This window comes from Silurus meridionalis, chromosome 14 (assembly GCF_014805685.1).
Source record: "Silurus meridionalis isolate SWU-2019-XX chromosome 14, ASM1480568v1, whole genome shotgun sequence".
NCBI lineage: Eukaryota > Metazoa > Chordata > Actinopteri > Siluriformes > Siluridae > Silurus > Silurus meridionalis.
Window position 1 is genome coordinate 11482387 of NC_060897.1, and position 23894 is coordinate 11506280.

Below are 23894 nucleotides of genomic sequence, written 5' to 3' on the forward strand. Positions count from 1 at the left end.
TCATTTTAATAAACAATGGGTTATTTGTGGCGTAATAATTAACATTGTTAACAATTCTAATAGCCTTCTTCTGCAATATGAAGATAGGTTTGATAATAGATTTATAATTATTCCCCCATATTTCCACACAATAGTTTAAGTATGGAAGAATGAGCGAATTGTATAATAAATATAATGAATTTTGATTTATCAATGATTTAATTTTACACATTATATATATATATATATATATATATATATATATATATATATATATATATATATATATATATATATATATATATATTAGTAATCTAAAGGGGAAGGGTCATGTTATAGCAGCCAGTTTATAGACATGCAACAAAGTACAACCAACAAAGAGGAATAAATATATAATTAAAAAAAAGAAAAGAAAAAGCCCACTATGATTCAGAGCTTACAATAGTGCTGTCAAGTAGGAATCTGCACATTGATGTGCATAAACAAGGTAAACCATTGCAAAATAATAATTAGCTACTACAGTTAAACCCCAGAAGCATTGTAGAAGTATTATTATCAATGATAATATTATTAATATTGTTTTTAGAATGTAGAAATATAAGTGTAAGTTTATCAGTTCTCTGTACACAATAAAGTCATCATTTCCACCATTAAACACTTTGTCAGGAAAAAAAAAAGATTAAAAATATCTATTGAATAAAAATCGTAAAGACAATTGATGTGAGAATCACTCTGTTTGGATTATAATGTATATCTGTGGAACATTAGTTTTTATTTAATTCAACACATTGAGTCAGTAAGATTTTATAATGGTTTTATTTAAACAATTCTTTTATATTCTTTATATAACAATTGATTTATTTTTTATTATTACAGTACTTTAGATTTCCAAAATGCACATAAAAATTCTTTCATCAATCTATACAAAAAAATATTTAAGAAAATAGTTACAATTGTAAGTTTTAAAGAATGTAGCAATTACAATTTCCATTAAAAGTGCTGTACATATAAAAATTGGGAAAGTTTTATATGTATAGCACTTTTAATGTAAATTTGAGTTGCTGTATTCTTTAAAACTTAATTGTAACTTATTTTATAGCTATTAAATATACCACAAACACAACATACCAATTTAAAAACATAACCAGATAAATTTACCGTAATTTTTTTTATATAAAATAAAGTTACAAGCAAATGCTGTAGCTAAAAGTGCATTAATTACCTCAAAAAGTAATAATACTAAGTGTTTGAATTAAACAGATATATATAAAAAGTTTTAAAAAAAGCAAACAGTCAGAAAAAAGTCAAACACTGCTTAGCACAAATACATATGTACAGAAAAGGGATATGATACAGTCTATAAACATTATTTTATCATGATCTTCAGTGTTTACATACTCTAATGTATTAATTTAGCCAAATTACAACATAAGACAATTTCATGTTTTTTTTTCATATTCCATAATATCTACAGTTTGGCAATAATTTTGCAGATTTCACTCAATCTTTTGCAGATATCATGCACAAGATATTTGAACATACTATTATTGTAAAATCCACATGAAAATGTACACAGAGATACAAATGCCATTTAGATGCACCCAGATATGAGAGTTAAAATTATTGACCTGGGGGGAACCAATTCTACCATTTTTATTGGTTCTGGAAGGTGACTCAAGTTCTAACAGCAAGAAGGCACAATGATTCAGACCTGCCCTGACTTGCAAGTAGAACAAGGCAAGTTGCATCTGTGTCCCCATTCTGTGATGGTTCAGTTGTAAGCAGGATGATTCCTCAGTTATAATATCCTTTAAAACCATGGCAACACAGAACTCTGGTATAAAGGTGTTTCCAATGACAGTGTTGCTTCCTGGACAGGAAGAGTAAGCTGTTCTTCCCCTGTTAACACAAATGTAAGCATTGTAGAGATTAAAAATGACAACATTAAATTACATTTGAATTCTTTGAACAGACTTTGCTTAGTTGTTTATTGAGGCTAAACTGGATGGTCTCTGATGGTCCCTAATATATAAGTAGGGCTGGATGATACATAAATCTGACACACTATCAAGTTTTGATAGTCAATTTAAAAGCATTTTAATAAAAAAAAAATATTAATAAAAAAATGGTTAGCTCATATAAAACTATATAACTCAAATTATTTACAAACAAGCTCAGCCTGTGTTGAACACAGAAAAGGCCAGTGACTGTTCTGATTAGTGCTGAATTGTACAGAAAAATCACAAGAAGGCATTATAGCCATATGGTTTTACCCATCAGGACATAATCAGCTGGACCTTAGCAATCTTAAAATGAGAAATACAACCTTAGATGAACAACATGACATTACACAGTCATTGTTTTAATAAAAAAAGGCAGATTAAAGAAACCATGTGTGAAAAATTAAGTACAAATCATAATTCAATAGATTGCAGAAACACTTTTAGCAGCAATACTTTTTTTTACAATGTTGCTTTAGTTCAATGAGATTTGTGGGCAGTTGCTCTCAAAGTCCTGCCACAGCATTTCAGTCAGATTAAAGACCAGGCCATTGAAACAATGATTTGCTGGTGCCTTGGGATCATTGTCCTGTTGCATTACCCAATTTCGACCAAGCTTTATCTGTGGGATAGTCGGCCTCACATTTGATTCCAGAATTTTTTTTTGTATATTGTGAGCTCAATAACACAAGGCACTCAGATCCTGTGGCTACAAAACATATAACAAATAAATGATGACAGTGTAATATGTCATGTAATGTTCATCAGAGGTGGAGTTTTTAAACTAATAAGGACCAGATAATTATATGCTGATATGTAAAACTGTAGAAATTAAAGTGTATAAGAGGTATACTTTCTTTTTCACGCTTTTTTCTTTCTTATTTATTTTACCTTTGTGATGTCTTGTTAATGATATTTAGCACCTCCAAAACTGTTTAAGAAAAATTGAAGACTATTTCACACAGATGACCCTAAAACCTTTTAACTAATAAAAACCTTACACAAATTAACATTAACTTAGATACGCTCAACCGCCAATTAAGAGTTGTAACAATAAGAATCTCACTGAAGAATCTCACTAAAGCTGTTTTACTGATTAAAATTGTGGACACGAAAATGTTTACACATTCGTGCACTTAGTCTACTAGACTTTTATAACATTTGCACATGAGCTTCTCTTCACTTAAAAGAAACATTTTGTGTACAACTGTAAGCAGCGTATGTTTCGTGGTCTTTCTCGATTTGGACTCTTGCAATATCAATAAACATCGAGAGCAATACAGAGAGAGTGTCATTTCTGGTTTTCAGAGACAAATGTTTAGGTCTGTTAATTAGCATAACATAACCCAGCCATTAGGGTTGCACAAACCAGTGCACTCTTAGTGCCGGTCACAAGTCTGGATAAATGGGGAGGGTTGTGTTGTGAAGGAAATCCAGCGTAAAACATGTGCCAAATCAAATATGCGGCTCACAAATCAGAAATTCATACCAGATCGGTCGAGGCCCGGGTTACCAACGACCACCACAGGTATTGTTAGCCGACAGGGTACAGATGGAAATTGGGCTACTGTTGGCTGAAGGAGGAGAAGGAGAGGAGGAAGACGTCTACAGAGACACCAGGGAAAGGAGAAGTGGAGGAGAGTGAAGGTTAGAGTTGGTGCTTTAAATGTTGTTACTATGACTGGTAAAGGGGAGAGGTAGCTGATATGATGGAGAGGAGAAAGGTAGATATGTTGTGTGTTCAGGAGACCAAGTGGAAAGGGAATAAGTCCAGGAACATTGGAGGTGGGTTTAAACTGTTCTCTCATGGTGTGGATGGAAAGAGAAATGGTGTAGGGGTGATTCTGAAGGAAGAGTGTAGTAAGAGTGTAGTGGAGGTGAAGAGAGTTTCTGATAGAGTGATGAATGTGAAGCTGGAAGGTGAAGGCATGATGATAAATGTCATCAGTGCTTATGCTCCACAAGTGGGTTGTGAGATGGAGGAGAACAGGTGCACACAGGTGGACGTTTTGAAGACAAGATGAGGGAGCCAAGATTGAGATGGTTTGGACATGTGCAGAGGAGGGACATGGGGTACATCAGTAGGAGAATGCTGAGGATGGAGCCACCAGGAAGGAGGAAAAGAGGAAGACCAAGGAGGAGGTTTATGGATGTGGTGAGAGAAGACATGCAGGTAGTTGGCTTAAAAGAGGCAGATTTAGAGGACATGTATGGAGACAGATGATCAGCTGTGGATCCCCTAATGGGAGAAGCCGAAAAAAGAAGGAGAGGAAGAAGAAAAACAAGAAGAAGAATTAGCATAACATAATATGACTAAGGGCTGAGAAAATCAGCAAGGAATCAAGCAGCTACCCAATATCAGTATAGGTTGTATTGCCTTAATACACTTTAAAGACTGCTGTGCTTGAAAATTGCAGGAGATTAGCAGTTATAAAAACATTTAAGACATTTAAAAAACATTTAAAAACATTCAGCCAAGTATGGCATGATAAAAATCACTTTGGCCAGCAGTGCCCAACTTTTTTTTGCACCATGGGCCAGTTCCAGGGTGCAAACAGATTGTGTGTGTGTGTGTGTGTATCACATGCATAACTACATACAATAACATGCATATGACATTATTATACATATTATATTATTCGATTATTACATGTATAAAGAAAATGTAACAAAACTTGCCATAATGCAGAATCAGTGGAAGCTTAATTGATGATGCATAAAAAAAATTCAGTGTGGCCCAGTACCAAATAATCCACAGCCAGGTACTGGTCCATGGTACATTGGTTGAGGACCCCTGACTTAAAAAAAATATTTCCCCATTCTGATATTTGATGTGAACATTACTCAAAGCTGCAGGTTATATATACATGATTTTATAAATTGCACTGCAGCCCCGGGACTGGATGGTTAGATAATTGCATGAGTAGGTGTACAAGTGTGCTTTATAAAGTGTCCAGTAAGTTTATTTGTCAACCATAGAAGGCCAGTTTGTGCTTGCTACACGACAGCTACTTTCTACTGTTGTGTGTAATACAATTAATTGCTGTACAACAATATTGTGTACAATATGTGAAAAAAAAAAATTTTTTACCAGGTTCCCCACTGCAACACATAAGGAATCGAAGGGCCGCTTCTAGCTTGCACCGAATCCAAGAGGACCAGTGAACTAGATCAAAAAATAAGAATTAAGCACAGCACATTTAGGAAAATCTATTTCTCTAGAATGCAAAAAAAAAGCGGTAAACAATAGTTTGTCATTAATCATATTTGTATGATTCTTAAAACAAACAACCAGTCACATTATCTCTTGTAATCTTTAAGGTTATTAATCATATCTTAAAGACCATAAATCACAGGCCTTGTACCAGGTTAAATAGTACTTTTACTAAGGTTTAAAAGACACAATAATAAAGAGATTTAAAAAAGAACCACATTTATAATGGTGGGTAATTTCTACCACTGTAACCAAAGAAGACTTATCCCACTAAAATGAACTGATTTAAAAGCTTTTATGATACCAAAACTTGTTGGACTATGTACACCATAACTTTTTAATGTTTTTACCATGCAAAGTTAAAAAAAACAAAAACAAAAACACAGCACACAGACATCCCACAGACACCGCACACAGACATCGCACAGACATCATACAGACAGCACACAGACATCATACAGACAGCACACAGACATCATACAGACATCATACAGACAGCACACAGACTTCATACAGACAGCACACAGACTTCATACAGACAGCACACAGACATCATACAGACAGCACACAGACATCATACAGACAGCACACAGACATCATACAGACAGCACAGACATCATACAGACAGCACACAGACATCATACAGACAGCACAGACATCATACAGACAGCACACAGACATCATACAGACAGCACACAGACAGCACACAGACTTCATACAGACAGCACACAGACTTCATACAGACAGCACAGACTTCATACAGACAGCACACAGACATCATACAGACAGCACACAGACATCATACAGACACACAGACATCATACAGACAGCACAGACATCATACAGACAGCACACAGACATCATACAGACAGCACACAGACATCATACAGACAGCACACAGACATCATACAGACATCATACAGACAGCACACAGACAGCACACAGACTTCATACAGACAGCACACAGACTTCATACAGACAGCACACAGACTTCATACAGACAGCACACAGACTTCATACAGACAGCACACAGACCCAGCTGCAGTGAGAATCGAGATAGAGAGAAAAGGGGAGTAAGACTTCAGTCAGGGAGGTTGGGGAAAACCCATGGTTGGATGAACAGTGTGTTCCCAAAGGGTTCCCAAAAAATTAAACTACTTGGATAAGGCACAGGTATTAGAAACATGTACGTACGTACATTACTAAACACCTCTTCACTGCCCAACTTTGCAAAACCCAGGACATAATACACAGTTAAAGCGATCCGCTATGGGTGCAGCTAAAACTAACAATAACACACGACCACAATACCGATGTCTCGTCCTTACTTTTAGTAAAAACAGAAAATATTCCGTAATGAACAGCACTAAACTCGGTGTGTTTAAATCGGGGATTTCCTGGAAGTCGATCACAGCAAACGACGACCAAAAATCGGCGGAGATTGAGGACTTCAACGCGGCTCGAGTAAAAACACGCTGAAGCACGGCGTCGTTTTTACTACTTACCGCTGCGATCTGACGGCATAATAAGCTTTTAAACGGGATCGACCAGAGAGAAGTTTCTGATGTTGTGTTTCCTCCGATACTCCGCAGGTCTCAGATTTTCGCGCGATACATTGTAATTTGACGCAGATTGCAGCTATCCAATAGTATGACAGGAGGGCGGTTCCTACAGGTTGCCATGTCAGATCTGTCCAATGTGTGTAACTCTTAATAATTGCTTTATTTTGCCTTCACAATAAAGTTACTTACAAACTGTTGTTTTTGTAATTTGTCAGTTTAGATGGTTTAGATGAATGTTAATAATTGTACATATTGTTATGTTTGTTACCCATGTTGATAGTGTGGTGTCAGCCCTGGCCCACCCACTGGTGGAAGTGGTGTGTGTGTGTAGATGATTCTCAAAATGTTGACACAAGTAAAATTAAACAAAGTAAAATGATTTCTGTTTTTTTTTTATTATTATTATTTTAGATTTACGCCTAATACTGGTCACTAAATAATTTCTTGGTCAGCTGTTTACACGGAGTTATTAATTTACATTTTTATTTATCCAGTCTAACTGGTTACATTCCCGAGCATAAATTGATAAAAAATAAACCAATTGTGAAATGCGCGATAAATTAATAAGTTGGTCAGGTGGTATCTTTTATGCTCTCTCTCTCTCTCACACACACACACACACACACACACACACACACACACACACACACACACACACTGTTCTCTCTCCCTCTCTCTCCTCTCTCTCTCTCTCTCTCACACACACACACACACACACACACACAATTTTCTCTCTCTCTCTCTCTCTCTCTCTCTCTCTCTCTCACACACACACACACACACACACACACACACAGTTCTTTCTCTCTCTCTCTCTCTCTCTCTCTCTCTCTCTCTCTCTCACACACACACACAATGTTCTCTCTCTCTCTCTCTCTCTCTCTCTCTCTGACTACTGCAAGTGCTGCAAATCAAGTGACATGTGATGTTACTTACCTTCAATTAAATTATGTACCAGCATCGTGTCATCCATTTTGGCTCTTCAAATAAATTAAACACAAAGTGTAACATCCAAAATGCGCTGCATAAACTGCATTGCATAAACGCATCGTTAGCCACAGCAACAAACAAAACTAAATCAAAATAATAAAAAAAGGAATTTGCCAAAAGGTCCAATTCTCTTAGTAAGATGCTGCGGGTTCTCCGGCACTGGGGTACAGAAGCTACTCGCCGGCAGATTTCCCGCTCAAATGACGCAATACGTTCGCGTGCAGAACTCCCGCCAAAATGACGTAATACGTAAAGGAGCATCCACGCAGCGTCCGTCTGGTTTAGTGTACGGTTAAAGGTCTTTTAAAAAAGGAGTCCCCTACCAGAAAGTAGAAACACGTTGTATGGTTGTATGGTGATTTAATCACATATTTTCCCTATACATCAATAAATTAAACTCCTACTGATTCTGCATTATGGTGAATTGAGTTCTGTTATTATTATTTATGTGATCAAATAAAAAAAAGAAATACAATTAAATAATAATAATAATGATCATCATCATAATTATTATTATTATTATTATTATTATTATTATTATTATATACACGTTATTGTGTTCAGTTATGCGCGTGACACACAAAACAATCTTGGGTTATTCGTGGTGCAAACGCGGCTTGAAGAGAGTTCATTCAGACCACGCCCACGCTTCTTTTGATTGGTGGAATTTTGTTACACCCACAAGAATGTACACGCGTACTAACGCACTAAAGTAAAGAGTATGGAGTAATAGGTGGAAACAGAGAGATACACTGGTTATGTGTACTTATTAGTAGGTTAGTGTGCAATTGCGTCATCCAGCTCCACTGTTGATTTGTGGTACTCGTTCCTCTCGGCTTTGACAGCAGAAGCGTCATGGCACTGCGGGCGATTGTTGGTCAGCTTAAATCTCCTCTAAGAGACTACCTGAAGAGCCGGAATGTAGTATCGAGTCGAGGGTACGCCGCTATCGCGCATGCGAGGTCGGTGCTGGAGGGCGAGCTGGAGACGATCCGCGCTGCCGGGACGTGGAAGGGGGAAAGAGTGATCACATCCAGTCAGGGACCGCATATCAACGTGGAGGGAAGTCGTGGCGGTGAGCGGTGGCCATTTACTGGAAAACGACTTTAATCACGAAATTAAAGTTGGTCATTGCATCTGGAACATTTGCTTAACTTTCAACTTTGATAGAAGTCTTGAAGGCACACAAGCATATGCTTTTTATGTTGAAAAATACTTTATGATCTTAAAATGTTGAGAGAACCACACAAAAATATAATAACTCTTCATATGTACATAAGGGTGACCACCCTAAATTAAGACTTTAACACCACAGATAATGACAAAAGCTTCAAATGAAACATTTATTATTGATTAGACATTGTTACCCAATTGTGCAGGAAATTGCAGGAATGTCACAACACTACCATGGAAGGTCTTTCCATTTTTTTTTCTGCCATTGCATCAGACCTGTTTTTGTTACATAATCATTTAATTTCTGCAAATGAGTTACAAATCTTATCCAAATGTCAACGAGTTTTTTCACTGTATTTAAAGCAAAACTGTTTTGACCAAGAATATATGATGTTTAATACTGTATTCTCCTGAATCTCTCATTGTGCAAGAAAATATATACCATTTTGCCCATTAGCTACACGTGCTTGGTTTGCAGGTCTGTTGTTTTCTGTTCTTGTGTTGAAAGAGCCACAATGGCATTATAAAAAATGTCAACACAACAGCTTAGTTTTCTCATTTGTTCTGTAAACACAAACTCGTTGACCTTTTTTGTCCTAATGGCTGTCTGCAATTTACCCCTATTTTTTTAATGTGTACCCCTATTAATGTGATTGTTATTTTCTTATGTCTGTACACATTTCAGATATATTAAACTTCTGTGCTAATAACTACCTGGGCCTGTCCAGTCATCCAGAGGTCATTCAGGCTGGAATTGAAGCACTACAGAAATATGGAGCTGGGCTGAGCTCAGTCAGGTTCATTTGTGGGACACAGGTGAAGAAGGAGATCATTTGGAAAACAAACTAAGTATGACTTAAGAAACTGTAACTTGTGACTTGACAAATAATATTTATTTTTTTTACACCAGGATCTTCATAAGCAGTTGGAGCAGAAGCTAGCTCAATTCCATGAAAGAGAAGACTGCATCCTGTATGCAAGCTGCTTTGATGCCAATGCTGGCCTCTTTGAGGTACTTCAACTATCCAAACATATATTTATTATAAGAGATATGCTCTATGTCTCATTCTGTTGTTAATATAATCATCTCAAGGGCTTAGCTGGGCTGATTTTGTGTCTGGGCCTTTAGATTTTTTTTATTGATAGTTGCCCAGTAGTCATATGGCCTCAAAAACAGTTTACTATATATGTAAGTTTGTAAGTATGTTTAAATGCACTATATAGTAGTGCATCACACTTCCAGAGTGTGCACTCGTTCATCCGAAACAATCGACTGCTGCATCTCACACACAATATCGAGAGGCAAGAGCTTGCTAGAAGGAGAGCAATTTTAGAACTATTGCTTAGTATGGTAGCCACAGTAATGCAGTTATCATTTGTCAAGCCTTGTCCCTGGTGGTCTAGTGGTTAGGATGTGGCGCTCTCATCGCTGCAGCCTGGGTTCGATCACCGGTCAGGGAACCAACCCCAGCCACTCAGTGCCGGTCCCAAGCCCGGATAAATAGGGAGGGTTGCATTAGGAAGGGCATCCAGCGTAAAAACATGAGCCAAATCAAACATGCGGATGTTCTTCTGTTGCGACCCCTAACGGGAGAAGCCGAAAGAAAGTTTATTTGCCAAGCTTTGAGATTTTATAATATTGTGCTATATATGCATAACCAGGCTATCTATATGTGTCAAATATTCTTAAATGTAATATGTAAATCTTTTTTGTTTGTTCTAGGTTTTGCTGGGCCCGGATGATGCTGTGTTATCTGATGAACTGAACCATGCCTCAATCATTGATGGAATTAGACTGTGTCGGGCACAAAGGTTCCGTTACAAGCACATGAACCTGGATAATTTGGAGGAAAAGCTGAAGGAGTCCCAGGTAGAAACATGTTGTTGTATTTATATTCAGAAGCAGGCACTGATTTTCAAATAAGTTCACTGTTAAATCCCTTCATACTCCTTATTTTTCCATTTGTAGTCTTGCCGCCTGAGGCTGGTAGTAACTGATGGAGTGTTCTCTATGGATGGTGATGTAGCTCCTCTGGTAGGTATTTGCGATCTTGCTGAGCAGTATGGAGCATTGGTCTTTATCGATGAATGCCATGCAACTGGATTTTTGGGGCCTCGTGGCCGGTAAGTAGAAAAAGAAGATTTTGAGACACTTGTTAAATGTATAGTATTTATTTATCTTATCAAAGACAGTGTGTACTGCACAGCTAAATTTTAGATTTGTGATTCATCAGTGTCTTAGATAATCACCCTGCTATTAAAAACAACTCTCTCACTGAAGGTCGGACAATTACTTTACATGCTGTTTAGTGTAATAATCCTAAGAACGTTTTTTTTTTTTACTTAGTGGTACTGATGAGCTGCTGGGGGTAATGGACAGAGTGCACATAGTGAATTCTACTCTGGGAAAAGCTCTTGGTGGAGCAGCAGGTACGTTTTGCTACAACTTGGTTCATCTCCAGATTAAGTGGGTCTGGTGATGTTTTGGATATTGATTTATGTGTATGTGTGTTTTTTTCCCCCTACATCTCTTTGACTTTCATCATCGACATTCACACACATAAAATGTGAATAGTTAATGTTAATTACATTGCTGTATTTGTAATTTCAGAAGATAAATTGGATTTATCATTTTAATTAATCAGTAATGTTTTTATACATCTTGTAACTGCAATTTTGTATTTAGTAGCAGGTTTACGTATAAGAATGAGAGGGCTAATAAAGTTTGCTAATGGAATGCTACCATAGTTTTGTGAGGACCAGTATTGACTTTGCAGTGTGTTTTAATATTTGTTTTTGATGTGCTATATGCTTAGTCATAAAGAAGTCCTTTCAAATTTTCAGGTGGTTACACAGTGGGACCGAAACCATTAATTGACCTACTCCGGCAGCGTTCTCGTCCTTATCTCTTTTCCAATTCTCTTCCACCGCCGGTGGTGGGCTCTGCCACTCGTGCAGTGGAATTACTGCTGGCATCTAATGAAATTGCACAGAGCATGGCTTCCAAAACCATGAGGTAGGACAAAATTAAAGGAGCTCTAAAGGGAGACTTTTACAGGCTAGGGTTTATCTCATAGTGGCAGATAGATAAGCTTTCTGTTGTTGGGCAACCAGTAAAAAATTGTCACAGAATGATCCCTATGCTAAATAAACATTTTTTTAGAATGCTCTTGTGTCAAAGTACTTAATCCAGATTTGTATGTTTTATAACACCTTGGCCAAAATAAAAACTGAATGAAAACATGTTTCCAATTACATTCACCAGGTTTAGAAACAGCATGACACAGGCAGGGTTCACCATCGCAGGCACGGCTCATCCCATTTGTCCTGTGATGCTTGGAGATGCTCGCCTGGCTTCCATCATATCTGATGACATGCTTAAACTTGGTAAGACCTCTGGTTTAACAGCATTATTAGTATTTTTTTGTAATAATAATGTCCAAGGTGATGATGATAAAAAAAGGGAATATATACAGAATGTGCCTATTTCAGCTAATATATTTCTATCATGTTTCTTTAACTCAGGAGTGTATGTAATTGGATTCTCCTATCCCGTGGTTCCCAAAGGAAAAGCTCGTATCCGAGTCCAGATCTCAGCTGCACACACTGAATCAGACATCGATCGTGCCGTAGAGGCCTTCATACAGACTGGCCGAAAGCATGGAGTTATATCATAGATTTCTACTACATTCTCTAAAATATTAGTAGAACTGGATCCCTTTACCTGCATTACTTGACAAGAAAAGTTGGGTAAACTAACTGTTACAATGAGGGACTTAATATTAGTTTGACAATTCTGCTGAGGGTGAAAACAAGTTTGCACTAATAAACGCTTTTCTCAATATTTTATTTGCAGTTTTTGCCTTTTTGTTTGTTTGTTTTAATATATGTATATAAAACACTCAAAGTAATCTGATTATTGTCCATGTCTTCTGAAACACATTCATAATTCTGTCACGTTTTACTCATTGTGTATTTGTTTAAAAAGGATGTCATTTAAATAGTTTTTGTTAACTTCTCCATACATGAAGTAAATTGCTGAATAATAAAGCATAACATTTAGCCTAATTTTTATAATAAAAATGATTTCTAGAATAATATGATGCTGACAGATAGTTACAGGGGATTTCTCAAACTCTTTTAAAACCAAGAACTCTATATGATTTTTGGCAAAATAATAATAAAAAAAAGTTTTATGGCCAATATAGTGAATTTTGATCTTAAATTGATATCACTTAAATAACATATAGAGAGGGAAAGTATGATCTATATTCGAAATTAAGCAAAAAATATTCTGTAAAGATCAGTCTCTGATGACTGCACTTGATATAGCTAAGCTTTCTACAAGCCAAAATCAAAATAAAGTCATTAAAACGTTAAAATATATATATTCAACATATGTTTCTGATTTTTAACGCCAAAAGTAATAATCCTGAGGTAAAAACATATAGTCACATTAACTCCTATAGCCACCCAGGAGGAAGCCATTTTACACATAACCCCTTTTGGCAAACGCCATTATTGTTCATAGAGCAGACTTTTTCGCGCCACGAGAGTCGCTTAGCCACGCCTTCGTTGACGCGCTCGAGTGGGCGAACCAATGAGACAATCGGTTTGTGAGCAGTGGGTGGAGTCAGGCTGCAAACCCGAGGCGGGCGCAAAAGTTTTGCCGGGAAAAATAGCAGCGTGGCAGTCATTTTGTGAGTGTGCTGGAGTTTTGTGTTATATCGTGCAACCAGCAAATAGTTGCTTAGTTATTATATTTTCAAGTTTGTGATTTAAAGAGAAGAAGATGTCTGGATTTGACGATCCCGGAGTTTACTACAGTGACAGTTTCGGTGGAGGAGAAGGCATCGGGGATGAAGGGACTGTAAAACGCAGTCAGATCAAAAAGCGCTTTCGGGAGTTTCTGAGACAGTTCAGAGTCGGTACCGATCGAACCGGCTTTACCTACAAATACAGGTACAAGAAAGAAAATAATCCGAATAAAATAAATCTTCATTTGTTGTTACTGTAAAGCATGAGATCTATCTATCTCTCCTTTGTTCCTTCCTTCTTTTTTTTTTTTTTTTTTTTTTTAAACTGTTCACCTAAGTCCCATTATACATTGTTTTTATTTATCAACACTCATTGAAAGTTTGTTTTTGTTGATTATCTGTGTTTTATATTCAATTGTGTAGTGTGCTATCCCTTTGTTTATTGTTCGGCCATTTTCTGCAGAGATGAACTCAAGAGACGTTATACTCTTGGAGAGTATTGGATCGAGGTGGAAATGGAGGATTTGGCCAGTTTTGAGGAGGATCTCTCGGATTGCCTGTACAAGCTCCCCACGGAGAACCTGCCTCTGGTGAGATCAGCCTTCACACACATGAGGGAAAACTCACACACTCGCACATGAATCTGCAACCAGCCAATGAAATGTTGCATGTTTTATAAGTTAAAAATGACATTGTTTGCAAACCTTTTCTGAATTTGGTCAGGTTTTTGTTTTAATTGAGATAAAAAATGTTTTAAAATGCTGTGATAGCTCGAAGAGGCAGCACAAGAAGTCGCTGATGAGGTCACACGCCCAAGGCCATTAGGGGAAGAGACTGTGCAGGACATACAGGTGATGCTGAAGAGCGATGCCCATCCTGCGTCTATTCGCAGCCTCAAGGTGAGAAATGTTTTACACCACTATGCAACGTAACAAAAATTTATATGTATGGAATAAAATATATATCAGGGAATATTTATATAGAAAAATGAATGACCACTTGCTACAATGCAAGTAATGACACATTTCAAAATACTTCATTCTTCTTATACAAAAGTTGTTTGCGCCAGCGCTTTAACATTATGTATAAAACGCTATTGTTCCTGCGGAAAACACGAAGCTCTGAATTTTTTTCTGTATTGAGAAAAGTTACTTCTGACAGTTACAAAGCATTGACATTTAATTCTTAATAAAAGTCTCAACTTATCGAATATAATATTTGTTTGAGAGCAATTGTGCGTGATGCTACCATAGAAAAACAGTATATTAGGACATGCAAATTTAAATAGTTTTTAAATGTTTATTAGCCATAAATGTGGTCAGGTTCCCTGGTGGTCTAGTGGTTAGGATGTGGCGCTCTCACCGCTGCGGCCCGGGTTTGATACCTGGTCAGGGAACCAACCCCAGCCATTAGGGTTGAACAAGCCCTAGTGCTGGTCCCAAGCCCGGATAAATGGGGAGGGTTGCGTTAGAAAGGGCATTCAACATGTGCCAAATCAAACATGCAGATGGTCCGCTGTGGCGACCCCCGATGGGAAAAGCCGAAGAAAGTATTAGCCATAACTGTGGTCAGAGCTGCTATTATATAAAAATTAGTCAAAGCCTTCTCATGCATCAGATTTAAGCATTGCTGTGTGTGTATACCAGTATTGTGTTTTAACTGTGGTTTTATGATTCTTCTGTCCTGCAGTCGGAACAGGTGTCCCGTCTGGTAAAGATCCCTGGTATCATCATCTCCTCCTCAGCTGTGAGGGCAAAAGCCACGAGAGTGTGCCTGCAGTGCCGGGGCTGCCGTGCTGTCATCAGTAACATTCCTCTCCCACCTGGCCTACAGGGTTACGCTTTGCCTCGCAAGTGCAACACGTGAGTCTCTTCGCGTTTCTCAATCATAAGACTTGTTTAATTTTTGTAGATGCACGTAATACATGTTTGCTGTAAGAGAATAATTCATGTGAGGTTCTACTTTCTCTTCTTCCGTAGTGAGCAAGCAGGTCGTGTGAAGTGTCCCGTCGATCCCTACTTCATCATCCCAGACCGGTGCGTGTGTGTGGACTTTCAGACCCTCCGTCTGCAGGAGTCACCCGATGCTGTGCCTCATGGAGAAATGCCACGACATATGCAGCTCTACTGTGACCGGTATGCATGTGCAGCTTCATTTGATGTATATGCTGTTACAGTCTCTTTCCAAATTTCTTCTGTGGATGTTGCAATAAATACATCTTTTTAACTTCTAAATAGTCAATCCTGATCTTTTTTTAGGTACCTGTGTGATCGTGTAGTTCCTGGGAACCGAGTGACCATCATGGGCATCTACTCCATTAAGAAAGTGGCTCAGCCCAAGGGCAAAGGTCGGGATAAAGGGGCTGGTGTGGGCATTCGCGCTGCGTACCTGCGTGTAGTGGGTATTCAAGTGGACACAGAAGGAGCAGGTGTGTACAAATAGTTCATGTTTAATCCGGTCTGCATTGTGTGCCTTTTAAAATGTAATTTTTTTTTTTTTTTAAATAGCAGGTTGCACTCGATGCACTTTATGTAGCTTGTGTTGTGTTGTAGCTTTATGTTATTGTTTAGTGTAGCACCAGGGTTCCGGAGGAACGTTGTCTCGTTTTTACTGTGTACCACTGTGTATAGTAGAAACGACAATAAAAGCCTCTTGACTTGACTTGAGCATACCTTGTTGTTTTGCGAACCATTTTTTTTTATTTATTCTTGTTTCCTATTTCCACCATTTGTCTAGGTCGTGGAGCCACAGGATCAGTATCTCCTCAGGAAGAGGAGGAGTTGCGTGCACTGGCTTCTTCCCCCTCTGTCTATGAATCCATTGCTCGCTCTCTGGCGCCCTCTATATATGGCAGTGATGATCTTAAAAAGGCCATTGCTTGCCTCCTGTTTGGAGGCTCCAGAAAGAGGTATTTATTTATTTGACTAGAACAAATACATATAGATGAACACACAAATCACAAATATACATTTTTTGTTTTTGATTAGGTTGCCAGATGGTCTTACTCGCAGAGGTGATATTAATCTGCTGATGCTTGGAGACCCGGGCACAGCTAAGTCTCAGCTGCTAAAGTTTGTGGAGAGATGTTCTCCTATTGGGGTATGCTGAATGCCAAATTAGTTTTAACTACACTTGCATTGCCCCTGAATACTCCTTATTTTTAGTACTGTTTTAAAGGTTGTGCTTTAGTTTTTAAAATCAATGCTCTTGTGTCTTAGGTTTATACTTCAGGAAAGGGCAGCAGTGCAGCTGGTCTAACAGCATCTGTGCTCAGAGACCCAAACACACGTGGCTTTATCATGGAGGGTGGCGCTATGGTGCTGGCTGATGGGGGTGTTGTGTGCATTGATGAGTTTGACAAGGTAAAGCTCAAGTGGTGCATATTTCCTATACCTATGGACTGTTAAGTTTGCTAGTGTCTTCCTGTGTTGTTTGGATTCTTACATTTTCAAGTGTTTTTCTAGATGAGGGAAGATGACAGAGTAGCTATTCATGAAGCGATGGAGCAGCAGACAATTTCTATTGCCAAGGTACATAGAGACACTTCTGTTTTGCTTTTTCTTTTGCCGTGTGACTTCTTGCATTTGATGTGTTACTGATGTTCTGTCACGCTGTCTCTAGGCGGGCATCACTACCACTCTGAACTCTCGATGTTCTGTTCTGGCGGCTGCCAACTCGGTGTTTGGCAGATGGGATGACACAAAGGGCGAGGACAATATCGATTTCATGCCCACAATCTTGTCTCGTTTTGACATGATCTTCATCATCAAAGATCAGCATGATCAGCAGAGAGACATGGTGGGTGGAAATACTGGTGCTACTAATTTAAGTAGAACTTGTGAACGGATATGCTAATTAGCCTTAACCAAATAATTTTTTTATTATACATGTTTTGTGTTCTTAGACACTGGCACGCCACGTGATGAACGTCCATCTCAGCGCTCAGACTCAGACAGAGGGGGTGGAAGGAGAGATTCCTTTGGCCTTGTTGAAGAAATACATTGCTTATGCCAGATCGTAAGTGTACTTCCCTTCCGGCTATACAGCATTAAAGATTAATGGGTGCATTTAAACATTTGTACTATAACATTCTCATCTCTGGTCTGAAGTGTAGATTATAGTTTTGATCAATTTAAATTGTGGCTAAATTATTATCTTTGAAAGATCTTTAACTTCTTACAGCACTGTATCACTTAAAATGTGTTAAATGATTGTATTTTAACAGAAAATGCGGTCCTCGTTTGTCTGCGGCTGCAGCAGAGAAGCTGAAGAATCGATATGTGGTGATGCGTAGCGGTGCGAGGGAGCATGAACGTGAGAGCGTTCGCAGAGCCTCTATCCCAATCACTGTCAGGTAACAGCATAAAGTCTCATTTGTGCATTTTAGCACAATAAGCTTGCTATGAGTCTCTGCTGTAAAATTTGACCGCAATGCTTTCCATTAAGTTAATCTGATACAATTTCTATGCTTTAAATACTTCGTAAGATGACTGTATTGTTTTTTTGCTTGCTTGCTTACAGGCAGTTGGAAGCAGTTGTACGCATTGCTGAGTCCCTGGCAAAGATGAAACTACAAGCGATAGCTGGAGAAGAGGAGGTGGATGAGTCTCTCCGACTTTTCCAGGTGTCTACACTGGATGCTGCACTGTCTGGTAGCCTTTCGGGTAAGTCTTTTTCACATGGGGTGGACTGTGGTATTGATTAAAGTAAAATATTGGAGATCACAATCTAATATTCATGAGATGTAGTGTTTGGATTAAGTATATAGTATGTGTGTGTGTACATGATATTTTCACTAATACTGTGTAATGACACTCCTGTTTTCAGGTGTGGAGGGTTTTACCACTCAGGAGGATCAGGAAATGATCTCCCGCATTGAGAAGCAGTTAAAGAGGCGTTTTGCCATTGGTTCTCAGGTTTCTGAGCACAGCATTGTACAGGACTTTGCCAAACAGGTGAGAAAACACTGAGGTTTACAAATGTTTTACCCTGGGGTATTTCTTTCTCTGTTGTTATTTTTTGTTGTAATATATAGTGGGAGCCATGTTACATTATTTGTTAGTGGACTTTAATATCAACTGAGAATGTAAAATTAATACTTTTTTAAAAAAGTTTATTCTACCTGCTTTGGTTCTTTTCCTTTGTTACTACAGAGCCCCAATTCATTATGGTAAATGTTTTATTTTACATGTCTTACTGTAAAATGCCTGTCTGTACTGAAAGATGCCACTAGGAAACTTTTCCTTGTGTGAAATGGTGGCATTTTTCATCAGCATTACTACAGCTTCAAAAGCAATACCACTCTAACAATCTTCTCTTTCTTGTCTTTGAACAGAAATACCCTGAGCATGCCATTTATAAGGTCCTTCATCTGATGCTAAGGAGAGGAGAACTGCAGCACCGCATGCAGAGGAAGGTGCTGTATAGGGTCAAGTAGATGGGGACTGTATGTTTGCTAAAAAGGCAATAAACAGATAAATATCATAAAAAAATAAGTTAAAGTCTTTGTGAATCCTTTTTCAATAGAAAGTGTGCCATCTTTTGTAAATAGTTCAGTGTCTGATGTGCACTTTTCACAATATCAGACTGTTGGATATTTTCATGCGTAAATGTTAAGACTGTTTCATTCTATCTGTAGCACATATGCACTATGTGGTTTAAAGATTGTGCTTTTTACCATCATCAGACTCATAATTATGCTATTAAACTCCATGATTGTGATGAGCTCTCAATTTGAGGGCTTTTCCACTGAGAATATTCTCATGTTTTTTTTGTTTTGTTTTGTTTAAGAAGTGTTAATAAAGCAATGTTAAATGTTCATGACCTTTGTGTGCTGTTACTTCCCCTTGTTTTTTTTGCACTCTTTGTTCATAGTAGAGACATTCATGTAAATGTTTATTTTATTATTAACATATTTAAAAAAAGTCACAATTCTGTCACAAACAAATTTAAATGGATCATTGAATGATTTTACTTTTTTAATTTAACAATTGGTCAGAAATATGCTATTTAAAGCAGTTTTAGTTTGTAATCAATGACTTATTCCAAATGCAAAGTAAAACTGTTTCTTATATTCTGTATAAATATTCAAAAAGCAGCATAGACTCCCATCGCAACAGTTGCCAGTACAACACCAAGTCCTAATGTAAACTGAATGACTGGAGAGCCTGAAATGGCTGTTAATGGTGTGGTTTGTCCATTTTGATTTCCACTGCCACCTAAACAAAAAAGGGAATTATTATTTTCCTATAGGTGATTAAATTTATATAGAAGTACATTTTAATAAGACTAATTTAATACTTACCCGAAGCCTCTGTGATGCTTAACATTTTTTGAAGGTCATCAAAAACCTAACATTAAGAGAACATGGTTAATGTTTTTTTTTTATTATTGTTCATTAGAAAAGTACAGCAAGACTACATATCAGCAAAAAATGACTGTTTTTGCTACCCCTCTGTTCAATTCAGTAGTACAGGAATGGGAAGACACTCAATGATTTTTTTTGAGGAACAGATCCCCCAAATTTTGACTTTAGTTGACTATGTTCAATGTATTTCTGTGTTTGCATCTAAATCTGGTGAATCGAATTGCTAGATCTGACTGTTGAAATCTGTGCTACCATTGATTTGTGAATGATGAAGCAAAGGAGTATTTAAAGTATTAGTTTTACATGTCCTTTGTCAGTATTCATTGATAATCACGTTTAATTGTTTATCAAGATAAGATTGTATCCTGTTTGTTTATTTCATTAGTTGTAAAATTTGTAAATCTGTCCATTGATCCAAATGATTGCTACTCTATAAATAATATACTATAAATAATAAATCAATGCTATTAGTAGGCGAATGCTGAGGAAGGAAAAGGAGGAGGTTATGGATGTGGTGAGGGAAGACATGCAGGTAGTTGGTGTGAAAGAGGCAGATGTAGAGGACAGAGGGGTATGGAGACAGATGATCCGCGGTGGCGACCCCTAACGGGAGAAGCCGAAAGAAGAAGACGACAAGTACTGTATACATTTGATCATTATGTGTTTATCCTAATAAACAAACCAGTGGTGGATATGACAAAAAGAACTCCCTCAAGAATCTAATTCAGCTTTAGATTACTACAGTATGTAAAAAGTTTTCAAAACTTATCAGATGCTTTGGCAAATAAAAACAAATTATAAACTGGTGTTTATCATGCAGAAAATCACTGTCTATGATGTGGCGACCCCTAACGGGAGAATGCTGCAACAACATTAAGTTAACATTGTTGTATGATAACTGATATCAAATTGTTTGTTTTTTTACCCTTGGGGTTTGTCATATTGTAAACGTACACCAAAAAAAGACATTATTTATGTGATATATCTTTCTGTAACTCTTTCAAGTGCATTCTACTTATATTTTACACAAATCTTAAGCCATTACAAAATCTCATGCCTGAGTTTCTCAAGTTAAGCATACCTCAATGTTAAACTCGAAGGCCCTGACAGCTTCATCCAGAACCTTCCTGTGCTCCTCCTCACTCAACTCAATGCTGTTCATTCTGCTCCTGTAAAGCTGCTTAAAGCGATGAGGACTTGTCACTCCAGGAAATGAGAAGAATGCCACACCCTCGTTGCTATTTAGTCCCAAAGTTTTCTGCGTAATTTTTCCCAGGACCTGGCCTCCTGACAAGTCTCCCAGATATCGGGTGTAAGCATGAGCGACGAGGAGATTTGGATTGCTTTTGCCAATCTGAATTACAGGAAGAATAATGAGATTAGAAAGACATGACTGTACAAGCATGATACATATTTTACAAAAGAAGGGTTTCTTGCAAGTTAAAGGGCTTGTCTAAGAAAATACGTAAAGACCGTAAAAGTATTATAACAAGGTGTATTCTATTTCGAAAAAGGCAACAAGTTCTGCTTTAGAAAGCTAAATCTGTGAGAAACCCCTATTTTCTAGTGTACTGTAGTTATGATTCATGTGGCACTTTCATATCCTTATTCACTGGAATCAGATTTTGGGTAAAAAAAAGAAATGGGAATTTCACATTGATGAACATTGTGTACTGGAGGTGGTAGTATTTTAAGTCTTTGTTAGAAAAATGCTAGGCCCTTAGTTTAGATCATTGGATTTGTGATAGAGTGACTGTTTTTTCCCCAATTTGACTTTGTCTTTTATATGTTTAGGTACAGGCACATCTCCTAAATCAGACAATAGCACCAGTCAAATGAAAACAGTTTTTTAAAATGTACTGTTTAATTTGGTAACTAATTAAAGCCATACCTCTCTGAGCCTCTCTGCGTATTTGTGTGTTGCTGCAGGTACTATAACTTGTTTTCTCCACTGTGGCCCAAAGAAATACTCAAGATCCCTTTCAAGGGGTTCCAATCTGGCCAACTCCTGAGGGAAGTAGATGGGCTCCACAGCTGGGTGACTTGAGTTCCTGTCTAGCTCCGACTCTAGTGCTCGGTAGATCTCATACAGGGAGCACAGAAGAATCTGTAAACAATACAAAAAAGGAAATCTGTGACAAATAAATATGTGAATTACAGAACTGGTTTTACTACTGATGAGTGTGAGATTTAGTGTTCACTTCTTTTGGAATTGTTAGTATATAAAAAATATTGATGATCATGTCCAATAAAGTTTACTGAACTATTTAACTGGGTAAGGTGAAGTTCTTGCTGATCATGTTCACCTTATACTGCGGCAGAGTGATCTGTCCTTTTTGGTAGTTGAGCATTAGCTGGGTGTTCTCAGCACGCACATGGTTATCTTTGGTCACCTCTTTTATCTGCTCTGACAGATCGCTGTGGACAAGCAGCAAATACAAACTTTACTGTGCTTGTTGTATTCACATCAAGTAACAACTTTAAATACATTTACAGCTATACAAAGAATTTACAAAATATCGATGGTCAATTCAATAAATAATCATTCCAATAGTTGAACATCATACATTTTTATGCACACAACAAATCTGCACAATTTTTATTATTCCTCAATGATATATAAGAGGAACAAATTGCACATAAATAGTTTAAATATTGCACTTCTTTATATGCCGAGCGTTCTTCTAAAGTTTCCTCTTTTTTAGTAATCCAACAGAATTTTTCTGTTTCCTTTATGTATTAATGAAGCATATTGTGGAACAATTTGTTAATAAAAATGATCATCTGCTTACCTTCCAATCCTGTTTGCTCCTTTCATCTTTGTGGTATTGGATTTAGAACCTGGTAATTTTTGATAATTTGATGCAACAAGGTCTTCTGCTGCTAGAGGATTGATAATTGTTGGCAAATAAACGTGCAGCCACTTCTTCCAGTCTGAGATTAACTATGATTTGTTCACCACCTCTGTCTTTTTATATCCACTTCCCTCTCGTTGGATTGTTAAATAGGAACTGAGTATGCTGACTCATATCTCACATGGTAAAATTTATCATGAGTGGACACAATGTAGATATGAATAAGCGTAGTGGCCCTGGGGTAGTACATGCTACAAGACAATTCCATAAAATGTCAATTTAGACTGTGTTTTAATCTAATAATTATTCAATTCAATTTAATTTAATACATTTTTATTTGTATAGCGCTTTGAACAATGAACATTGTCTCAAAGCAGCTTTACACAGATAATGTGGTGATAAAATTAATAAGATGTTCTTTATAAGTGTAAGTTTGTCCACAGTTTTTTTTTATACACTAACAGCACCACTTTAAACCATTGTTTATCAAATTCTGATGACTGTAGTTGGATCTGTCATTGTTCAGTTTGATGTTGTGGGAAAAAAATCAGCGTCTTAACGTGACTCAACAATGAGGAACATGAAACCATGACAATGAAAAAAAAAAAAAAGCATGCATGCTGATAAGGCAAATTTCTGTAAGATTAAGTTGGAGGATCTCCTTAACTACATTTAAACAAAAATGAGTGGTTTGCAAGAGGTATGAATAATTTTATATTAGGATTTACTGAACTGTAGTCACATAGGATTGAATGCATTTATAGAATTGTGAATGATTAGTATTTTAGATTTTGAGCATTAAAACCATTTAACATCCTGATTAGTGCAGGGGCACAAGAAAATTGTTTCCATTCATTGTTTTTGTAAACACTTTTTATTCCTAGGGTTTTCTCTGATCCCCTACATACATTGGAATCATCTTGCAGTCACATCCATCAGTGATACCCCTGTAATTCAGTGTAGGTATAAGGGAACCAGCTACCTTTGTGATTTCAAT

At 37.3% G+C, this 23894-nt stretch overlaps 4 protein-coding genes across 4 annotated transcripts; 2 read left to right on the forward strand and 2 right to left on the reverse strand.

The window, feature by feature from the left end:
• Positions 1-858: 858 nt before the first annotated feature.
• LOC124397168 lies at positions 859-7027 on the reverse strand. The gene is made up of 4 exons (XM_046866687.1): positions 7005-7027; positions 6699-6923; positions 5071-5145; positions 859-1878 (listed from the first exon to the last, which is right to left on the reverse strand). The coding sequence occupies exons 1-4, from the start codon at positions 7025-7027 to the stop codon at positions 1524-1526; spliced, it is 678 nt and encodes a 225-aa protein (XP_046722643.1). The 3' UTR covers positions 859-1523.
• Positions 7028-8507: 1480 nt separating this feature from the next.
• On the forward strand, positions 8508-12762 carry gcat (glycine C-acetyltransferase). Its single transcript, XM_046865502.1, has 9 exons — positions 8508-8820; positions 9604-9734; positions 9829-9930; positions 10642-10788; positions 10888-11042; positions 11266-11348; positions 11763-11934; positions 12184-12305; positions 12444-12762. The coding sequence occupies exons 1-9, from the start codon at positions 8601-8603 to the stop codon at positions 12593-12595; spliced, it is 1284 nt and encodes a 427-aa protein (XP_046721458.1). The 5' UTR covers positions 8508-8600; the 3' UTR covers positions 12596-12762.
• Positions 12763-13566: 804 nt separating this feature from the next.
• mcm5 (minichromosome maintenance complex component 5) lies at positions 13567-19493 on the forward strand. The gene is made up of 16 exons (XM_046865451.1): positions 13567-13880; positions 14139-14265; positions 14446-14574; positions 15365-15537; positions 15655-15810; positions 15934-16103; positions 16412-16583; positions 16663-16774; positions 16894-17037; positions 17140-17205; positions 17297-17473; positions 17580-17692; positions 17901-18029; positions 18197-18339; positions 18503-18630; positions 19011-19493. The coding sequence occupies exons 1-16, from the start codon at positions 13711-13713 to the stop codon at positions 19110-19112; spliced, it is 2211 nt and encodes a 736-aa protein (XP_046721407.1). The 5' UTR covers positions 13567-13710; the 3' UTR covers positions 19113-19493.
• Positions 19494-19622: 129 nt separating this feature from the next.
• On the reverse strand, positions 19623-23003 carry hmox1a (heme oxygenase 1a). The gene is made up of 6 exons (XM_046865839.1): positions 22835-23003; positions 22349-22460; positions 21934-22149; positions 21124-21396; positions 19980-20025; positions 19623-19893 (listed from the first exon to the last, which is right to left on the reverse strand). The coding sequence occupies exons 1-6, from the start codon at positions 22858-22860 to the stop codon at positions 19763-19765; spliced, it is 804 nt and encodes a 267-aa protein (XP_046721795.1). The 5' UTR covers positions 22861-23003; the 3' UTR covers positions 19623-19762.
• Positions 23004-23894: the final 891 nt, after the last annotated feature.

Coding starts and splice junctions, on each gene's coding strand:
- LOC124397168 (XM_046866687.1), bottom strand. CDS start 7,027: ATGGGTAACAAACATAACAATAT. Junction 6,924..7,004: donor GGTAACAAACATAACAATAT/GTACAATTATTA, acceptor TTTATTGTGAAG/GCAAAATAAAGCAATTATTA. Junction 5,146..6,698: donor TATGCCGTCAGATCGCAGCG/GTAAGTAGTAAA, acceptor TTTTTGATCTAG/TTCACTGGTCCTCTTGGATT.
- gcat (XM_046865502.1), top strand. CDS start 8,601: ATGGCACTGCGGGCGATTGTTGGTCAGCTTAAATCTCCTCTAAGAGAC. Junction 11,349..11,762: donor AGCTCTTGGTGGAGCAGCAG/GTACGTTTTGCT, acceptor TCAAATTTTCAG/GTGGTTACACAGTGGGACCG. Junction 11,935..12,183: donor ATGGCTTCCAAAACCATGAG/GTAGGACAAAAT, acceptor TACATTCACCAG/GTTTAGAAACAGCATGACAC.
- mcm5 (XM_046865451.1), top strand. CDS start 13,711: ATGTCTGGATTTGACGATCCCGGAGTTTACTACAGTGACAGTTTCGGT. Junction 15,811..15,933: donor ATGCAGCTCTACTGTGACCG/GTATGCATGTGC, acceptor ATCTTTTTTTAG/GTACCTGTGTGATCGTGTAG. Junction 17,693..17,900: donor TACATTGCTTATGCCAGATC/GTAAGTGTACTT, acceptor GTATTTTAACAG/AAAATGCGGTCCTCGTTTGT.
- hmox1a (XM_046865839.1), bottom strand. CDS start 22,860: ATGAAAGGAGCAAACAGGATTGGAAG. Junction 21,397..21,933: donor ACGCAGAGAGGCTCAGAGAG/GTATGGCTTTAA, acceptor CCTGTAATTCAG/ATTGGCAAAAGCAATCCAAA. Junction 20,026..21,123: donor CCTTCGAGTTTAACATTGAG/GTATGCTTAACT, acceptor TCTTAATGTTAG/GTTTTTGATGACCTTCAAAA.